The 8,883-nt window shown below is 46.1% G+C and overlaps 1 protein-coding gene across 1 annotated transcript; it reads left to right on the forward strand.

Moving 5' to 3' along the window:
• The first annotated feature begins 931 nt into the window (after positions 1-931).
• LOC146205682 (uncharacterized) lies at positions 932-6,969 on the forward strand. Its single transcript, XM_084586946.1, has 2 exons — positions 932-1,128; positions 5,090-6,969. Exons 1-2 carry the CDS (start codon positions 1,051-1,053, stop codon positions 5,597-5,599), a joined length of 588 nt encoding a protein of 195 aa, XP_084443072.1. The 5' UTR covers positions 932-1,050; the 3' UTR covers positions 5,600-6,969.
• Positions 6,970-8,883: the final 1,914 nt, after the last annotated feature.

Genomic DNA, 8,883 nt, shown 5'->3' on the forward strand with positions numbered 1-8,883 from the left:
CGCTAGGATACGAAATCCAATCACGGCCGCGGCGGCCGCTTTTCGGTGGAAAAGTAAGTCGCCCGTGTGCTGTGCGATGTCAGTGCACGTTGAAGAACCCAAGGTGTAAACATTTTTGGAACCCTCCACTTTACGGCGTTTTTCATACATAGCCAGCTGTGTTGCTTTGGGACGTTAAACCACACAAAACAAACCAAAACCAAACCTTTGTGTTTGCTTACATTAAACATGTGTGTGACGTCAGCAATGACGCATGTGTAACGTGGTTTAACCGTATAAACTCGCGTGATTAGCCGGCTTTATTCTGTCTGCTTCTAAATGGATAGCGAGCATGGTCCTTCGCGACTGCTGTCGGAGGCTGATATTCGCCGCGCCACGTGAACAACAGTGGGGAAGAAGACATTGACAACGTCATTTGCATCTACCACCTACCGAGATAAACTACGTCAAACTTGTGTTTTCGCACGCTATACTACGTTTAGTCACGTTAAGCTTTCGCAATTTTTGCGATTGTTACCAAAAATGACGCACGGCGCAGTCGGTTCGCTTCTGTATGTTGAAACAGAATTACTGCACAGTATTGTATCTGAGCTATAAATCTGCGCAGTCATTACAGTCATTTCGCACAGAGCGTAGACTTTGGCAGCTAGGTTTATTTCCTCTGTAGCGCAGCTTTCAAATGTTATTTAATTCTATTTGCACATTGTAATTGAAATGAGACCGCTTGTTTGATTGTGTAGTTGGAAAAAGAGCATATGATTTTAGGTCAGTATACCAATGCTTTATCACATTGTGACTATATTGTGGTCTTAGGTTAAACAACGAACTGTACGCGGGAGACGTCGCCACTGGTGACAGAAAGGTGCTGTTTTCCGCGGTGCTAACGCTGCTTTGCGAGTTCAGAACAAAGTTTCATCTGACCAGAAGAAAATGTAAGGGCAATCAGTGGCAGCACTATTACGGGGTACTGGCTAGGGAAATGTGCATGCAGCATTCACTTTGCAACGGCACAAATAAACCTTGAAATCTGTGCAATTACAGCTGCTCGTGATGCTCGGGACGCTTGCCGTGGCAAATGCTGGCGTTCCGCTGCTGGGCGGTGAAAGTACACAGCACAGAGCTCAGGACGTAAGTATACCTATACGCTTTGTTTTTTCTTCTCCGCTCAAACGTGACTCTCTCCCTTTTTGACGGCATGCAACATAGAGGCATGCACGAATGAGGCGTACGTGATCGCTTGCCGAGTGCGACGCCCCTTGCAGGCGAACTTACGGGTTTGGGAATGCGCCGCGTGACACATAGACAGCTGAAGTTCGTGCTTGGCAATATAGGCGGCTCTTGCATGGTCAAGTGGAAGGGGCTGCGATGTATTGTGGCTTGTACGCGCGGTTTCGTTGACGAAAAACCAGCATACGAGTAGTTAACAGTCGTGATGCGATTTTTTCAAAATGGTAACGTTCGCTTTCATGAAGAGGTAGAGAGAACACACTTTATTCGCAGGTTTTTTTTTTTCTTTTTTTTTTCTTTTTTTTTTTTTCCCCGATGAGTTGGTCGCAGACTTGCCGTACGATGGCCAGCTGGTCTTGCAGCTGATCCCCAGGCGAGCCAAACACTCCCTGAATTAGGGGGTAGGTAGGGGTCACTATCTGTCCGAATGTCTATTAGCCATACAGTCATCACATTACCCCTTTCATGAGGTAAGTATTCGGCTTCACGAGTGAACGTACTTATCAATGTTTAGTATTATAGGCACCGTGCAGGAGTAACTCGCGGTGCGACGCGCGCGCCCCTCGCGGCGGGAAGAACAGTTTGGTAGGGAGACGTGCGCCCGGCCGCGCAGCGGAGACGCGGCGGATCTGCTGTGCGTGGGGCGCATTCGCCGTACGTTCTTTCGATTCGCGGCATTCTATGGTCACAAATGAATTGCTAGGTTGCAGACCTTGGATTGCTGCTATTGCACACATTTTCACTGGCCTGATAAAATATTTTTCGCGCCACCGAATAAGCTTTACGAAGCGAAGCGACGCTAAGGCGAATCGCTGCCTTCCAACGAGCAGTGAGCTGGCAATCATGCCCGGGTATTGCCGCGTCCAGATTTACCGGGAAGCATTTTTCCCGAAAGAGGACAGACTATACCTTCACCTGCATTAGCATCCTTTCTCAACCCTCAAAAAAAAAATAATATTTAAAGAAATTGGGCAGCTCATAGGCATCAGCGCTACTGGGACCGCCGTGCGCGCCTGTGGGCGGCGCTCGTGGATGCAGTTGTTCATTGCATAATTTTATTTATGCTGTCCTGTGGTCTATATTTCCCTGTCTACGATAGCTTGCATAAGCACCAGTACAATGCAGAGAGTAATCAACAGGAATGGAGTGTTTAAATGGCGCATTTACTATGTCTTGCGCATTAGTTTCGCAAATTTGCCTTGGCAACTTTTTTTTTTTTTGCTTGCTTGCTTGCTTTCATTATTTTTTTCCTCCTCCCAGCTCGTTCCTTTTCTTCTTTCCACACCCTTTCCTTCCACGCTTATGCTGCTACTTTCCTTCTCCTCTTGGGCGGCTTCCTTTGCCCGTCCCCCAGCCTGATATTTTTTTTTTTCCTCGCCATCCTTCGCTGTACACTTCGCCCTCCTCTGTAGATGTGATTCAGGAGGTGCCATTCCATACGCTTTATTCATTTAGTTGTGTTAATGACATTTCGATGTCTACTGAGTTGTTGAACCTCGAATGATAAGCTGTTTCTCATGCGATACTGCTCAATCGAGACTGTAATAAAAAATAAGTAAAAAAAATGTTTTTTTTTTTTTTTTTTACTTATTCGTGGACACTCTGAACAGATCTTGCTCCCTCCATACAAGTTGTCGAGCGGCTGGCTGCCCTGTTACCTCCCCGTGTCAAAACTTAATTTCGTGGCAGAGGACTTGAAAGTACCGCTAAAGAGGCATTAAGTATCATTAAAAAAAAAGCGAAAGAAAACTAGCATTCAAGTCGGGATGAGGCAGGACGTTCTTTCAACGAAAAAGAAAATTAAGCATGGCACAATTCTGACATGTGACAGAGAGGAAGACATGAATGTGTATTAGAAACTGTAGATCGTTTGTGCGGTGCTGTAAGGCAGTTTCCATTCTCATAGCTGTGTCGCTGTATCAGCGACCGCGTGCCATCTGCCATCCTTTAATTTATCGTCGAGAAAAGTGGCAACCGCCTCACCAGAAAACAGCTTAAGCTCTTCAAAATCCGTCTGCGTAATATCAGTGCCTGCGGCATCTTCAGGCCCCGGTAATCGCGTTCTCGAGTTTTCAGGCTTGTCCCCCCTTTTTTTTTTAGGGTTTTTTCTCTTCTTCGACTACAGCTTCATTCATTCCTATTCTTCTCCCATACTCGTTCCACCCTTCTCGGCCGCTCGATTCCCCGCAGTTTTCCTCTTTTTTTTTTTTTTTTTTTTTCTATCACCCACCCCAGCTTGAGGCCTTCGAGCTGGCCTTTGTGAAGCTGTACCACACTTGGTTCGCCACGAATTTTTTTTTTTGTATTTTTCTACAGTTTTACCGTGTTTTTTGCGTCCCCACCCTCCCACCTCCTTCGTTTTTTGCTCGGCCTTTTCCAACTGCGCGCGCTTCTTCTGTCGTCTTCCGTTTCGCGTGTTTCCAGCCTAGAAATAAACGCCCAGCGGGCGGCCAGGGCTCGTCTCTGTCTCTGCGTCTTGTGGCTCTCGCATCGTTTGTGCTATCGCTACGTCGCTCGAGCTGGCTAAAACTGCTACCATTTCGTTGAGCAGGCCGCCTTTTCAAGCGCGCGCCCTGCCTAGGCGGCCGCGCGTCTCCCTATCAAATTGTTCCGGCGCTCACTCGTGGCGCTGCCTGTTCGCCGCGTGTGCTGCCCCCTGGGTTTCTGCACGGTGCCTATAGACTGAAGGCATAAAGTTTCACTGGCTTCAAAAGCAGAGCTGGCAGGCCATGCCAGGCATGGATAAGCGGAGAGGAAAATCTCGGCGCAAAAGGTGACGCCTATAGGAAAAGAGAGAGATTAAGTATTGAAGAGGCAGTGTATCAACGCAGATAAGCCTGCTTCCTGGTGGCGTTCCGACCTCCACAGCTACAAGAAAATAGATGCTTTTAGCATAGCGAAGACATATTAGCGTAGACGTATGCATGCCATATTTAGTGTCTGCTTAAACGCCTCCTGCGCATGCGTACTGACATAGGTGTAGAAAAGCCCCGCCGCGGTTTCGCAGTGGTTAGGATGCTCGGCTACTGTACCTGAGTATTCGGGTTCGACCCGACCGCCGGCGGCTGCGTTACGATGGAGGCGAAACGGAGTGGCGTCCGTGTGCTGTGCGATGTCAGTGTACGTTAAAGAGCCCCGGGTGGTCTAAATTTCCGAAGCCCTCCACTACGGCGTCTCTCATAGCCTTAGTTGCTTTGAGACGTTAAACCATACAAACCATAGGTGTGGAAAAATGTCCACTGCGTCTGCGTAGCCGACGTCCGGGTAGGTCGATCTGCATATGCACCAGTACGTATTCTCTTTGCTAAAAGCCGCGAATACCCTGGTCTCTTTTATCGGTGTTGGCTATACATGTCTCAGATGCTGCAAGCAAGTGGTTTTATTATTGCTAATATTTAAACGATACATCTCTTCCTTCCTTTAGGATATTCAAAAAGAGTAATCACTAAGCGCTGCTCCTCTCAGCATGCTGCAGTTTATAAATTTGTTTTAGAAAGAAGAGAAGTTTTGAAAGTGCCACAAGAAAACCTTGGTACTCGAAGCTGACCTAAAAAAACAAAAAAGAAAAAACATGTTGTTCAAACTTCTCAGTTTAAGGAGCATAATTTCTTTTAATTCCTTTTTTTTTCTTGCTATCGTATTCATCAGGCGGCATACCCATCTCGAAGTAATTATCTTTACGGAGCGTACATCCCCGCGGTTAACAGCCGTAGTTATCTTACAGTGGCGCGACTGATTGCGGAAGCGTGTAGAGGCCAGCCTGTGTGTAGTGTTACGTGCGGTACGACCGCCGCGATATGGACTGTGCAGAGAGGCGTCCCGTCCCGCTGGACCCTTGACACCAGTTTTTGCTTTGATGCAGGACTACGGCAACTACCAGTTCAGCTACGACATCGTCGACCCGCTGGGAGCCACCAACGGTCGCTGGGAGGTAGGAGATGCGTACGGCAACAAGCGCGGAGGCTACACCATCACCGACATCGACGGCCGCCAGCGACGCGTCGAGTATGTGGCCGATGCGTACGGTTTCCGCGTCATTGTCAACACCAACGAGCCCGGAACGGCAGCCAGCGCACCGGCCAGCGCCGTCTACAACTCGCCCTACGTGAACGTCATCCGAGGCCTGGCGCTGGCCAGACCCGTGGTCGCCGCAGCTGCGTCGTCCGCCGTGCCCGTGGCCAGCGTGCCCTACGTCAAGCGCGTTCGCAAGGTGTTCAAGGTACCCGTGCTGCAGGCCCCCGCAGCGGCCGCTCCGCCCGTTGTGCTGGCCGCGCCGCCACTGGACGGACAATACCCGGGATACGCACACTCCATCCATGGCCAGTTCGGCAAGCGTATCGGCGCAGCGCGGAACTTCTACAACTACTACTGACGTCCCCAAACCGGTGTTCTGTGGACTCACAACATCTACGATGTGCGTGTGAAAAAACAAAACAAAATACGAGCGCGTAGAAGCGCTTTTGCAGCCCCCTGAGACGTTGCAAAATATATCTCGACTTTTGCTTTACAACTTAGCGCCGATGATCGGCGCGAGCCCACCTATGCTCATCTGTTTTATATATATTTTTTTTCGCATGGGTTGCCCTTCATATGGTAAATTATTCGCGAAAAATAAAATTCGGGAAATCCGGATGAACGGCACCTTACAGTACAGTACGTACACGAGCATGGCGAGGGCAGAACTTAATGCTTTCCAAACATCACCCCTGGGATGTGCAATACGCTGGGATGTTATCGAAAACTCGTGGCGACAGGCAGCTGGCGATGAATGGGGGTTTACAGAGGTATGATCGTAAGTGTTATAAAGTAAACGAAAACTTCAAGCGATTCGGCGGGTTTTTAAAAGTTTCTCGATATTTTAAAACTATTAGCCGCTGCTTCGCACAGAGTGGTTATGTCCAGGTCGCTGGCGTCTGGAAATTTCGCAGCCTTTCTGTAATTTCAAATCGTTTATTTGCGTCACAGAGTTGTTCAGTGTAGCTAAAGAAGCGTTGTAGCTACACAACTCCAAACTGCTGTTGACTTTTGACCGCATGCGTTAAGACATAATAAGGTTAATTGTAACCTGGCGTTTTGATACCTGCTTAACGCTTAGCTCGTGGGTACAAACAGAAGCCATTCGAACGTGCGCATTTTGCCGATTGTGCGCGCGCGATATAAACGCGAATTGGAGAAATAAAAATAAAAGGAAACGCTTGTTAACGCCTAACTGTTTCACTTGAGGGCTCTTCTCTTAATCTGAGCATCATTAACGGTGTCACTCCAAGCTCACGTATATCCGCTGTCGTCAGTATTGCTAATGTGACCGTTTCTTTAGGGAACGCCGGCCTTGCATTTTTTGAATGTTCATTGCTGCTTCTTTTCATGTGGGCATGACCACGAACCTCTTTCATAACAACATAGCTGTTTTTCTTTCATTTTGTGGTCTCAAGGATTAGCGTCTGTTTTTAAGAGAGCATTATAACGTGCAAGGCTTAACCTACAAAAACACAGCATCCGTTGGGAAGGTTATATATCCCGTCCAGTTATATATATATCACGTCGATGAGATTGTAGTACAAAATCAAAGCTTCTGTGTTTATTTTCAAAGAAAAAGAAAGAAAGAAATGAGTCACTGTATGCCGCTCTCAAATTTTCGGTGCCTTTCTGCATGTTCGCGTATACGCTAAACCATACAAATGACTTTCTAAATGTGCTCCGAGCACAAACAATTATTTGTTTTCTGTTTTTGTTTCGCATCGTAACGTCGACTATAACTTTTTTTTTTTTTTTTTTTTTTTTTTTTTAATCGGTGATTAGTTTTTCAACGTGACAGAGAGAGAACGCTAGCAGACGACGGACAAGGAAGAGGAGGACACACACATGCGCTGTGCGTCCTCCTCTTCCTTGTCCGTCGTCTGCTAGCGTTCTCTCTCTGACAATGAACAACTAACTCGCCCAGCAATGTATACCTTTCTACGTGACATCTCGTTAATTCCAATATGCTTGTTTGTGGTTGTTTGCATCTGTCATTATCTTTTGACTTTGAGACCATGACATATCTGCCATACAGCATGTAGTATACACACCCTGTACGTCATGGGCTCTTACGTATGCTTTCATATATATTGTCGCTTGTGTACGTCTCCTTCGGTTTGTGATGTTTTGAAGATTGTCCCCTTTGCCTGCTGCTTAATACTACCGTTTCCTTTGTCCTTTTCTGTTGTATCTAGTCCGACGCTAGAGTTTTAATGGCGTAGCGCTATGCAAATAACCTGCGACCCTGCTTCGACGGAAGGACAAACGCCTTCCGTTCAGCTGCACGAGTATTTGTAAAATGCAGCCAAGCGGCAGCAATGCGCGTTGATTCTTTCACTTCTGCACTTTCCCCCCTCTATTCACCAGCTCTCCATGTAGCTCTGTGGTGAGAACCAATCACCCGTTGAGTGAAACGTCTACATGTTTGCAATGAGCTGCGGACATCAGTTTGCAAATGGCTTTCATTATGGTATTATGTTATTTTTATTTCTGTGTTCTTACCTCTGGGTGTGCAAGAGTTATGCGCTGCGTATTTCAGTGAAAATTCTCACCTTGGTCTGTTTTAGTAGCGCTTTTTACCCTCCACTCTTGACTACACTTTCACTGTTAATTTCTTCCTTGCACTACTTTTCGTTCTTTAGTTGCTGCTGAACTGTTTGTCTCAGCGTGATATTCACTATTCTGCGTGTTTGTTACTCTCGTGCGCACTCTGTCAATGGTCTCTGTGTGTGGCTTTGGGAGTATGTAATGTATTTTGCTCGAACACAGAGGAATCAATGACGAGGGATGGAGAAGAAAATTCGAGATACGTTGTTATTCTTGATGTGGGTCAGTTAATAAGAAAAAAAAAAGCGCAGCATGTAGTTTTTTCTCGGATATATAATTTTCCGAAAACCCTTCCGTCGCAGCCTTCTATAACAATTATATTTTTGAAATTACAGGAGAATTAGTGTGAAATGCGATTATAACCCCGCTTATGATCAAATACCTGCACTTTGAATCGATGCAGACAAATATCATGCCCTGTCTCGACAGCTAACAATTCTTTTCGTTTTTGTAAACGCTACTGATGCCTTAATTTTGTTGACTATTATCTCAAATCATTTTTGTTATTTCCCCGATGAAGCAAGGTTATCTAAGAGGAAAAAAAAAAAAAAAGCCCACGGTATCTGAGCGTACCGGAAACTCTTTTTTCCTAAGCTTCTAACCATATTAAAATTCTCATAAAAGGCACTTCTTGCGCCCTCAGTGTCATTGCATATGACGTTGGGTGGCTTCAATTTCAAGCGCCATGGCAAACAAAGCCAAGTGATTTTTTAAAGCGAGATTACGACCACTCATCACACTGATCGCAACTTATGTTAAGTGGCGCTTCATATAAGGAATATTTACGTGGTGCGACGCTCGCTGTTACACTTTGCACTCACGTTGCGTATTTTATGCGCGAATGTTAATCCATATTATTTGCTGCCCGTAAAGCTATTTAACTAAGGTTAGGGAATTCGCTAAGCACAAATGCCATTTAAATTGTTCCCCCCTTTTTTTTTTTCATGTGTGTATTATAATGTTCCCCCCTTTTTTTTTTCATGTGTGTATTATAATATTTCCTCTCATTGAAATGCTAATAAAGATTTAGAC

The sequence above is a fragment of the Amblyomma maculatum genome, chromosome 1 (assembly GCF_055883805.1).
Source record: "Amblyomma maculatum isolate TAMU_Amacu chromosome 1, ASM5588380v1, whole genome shotgun sequence".
NCBI classification, from domain to species: Eukaryota; Metazoa; Arthropoda; class Arachnida; order Ixodida; family Ixodidae; genus Amblyomma; species Amblyomma maculatum.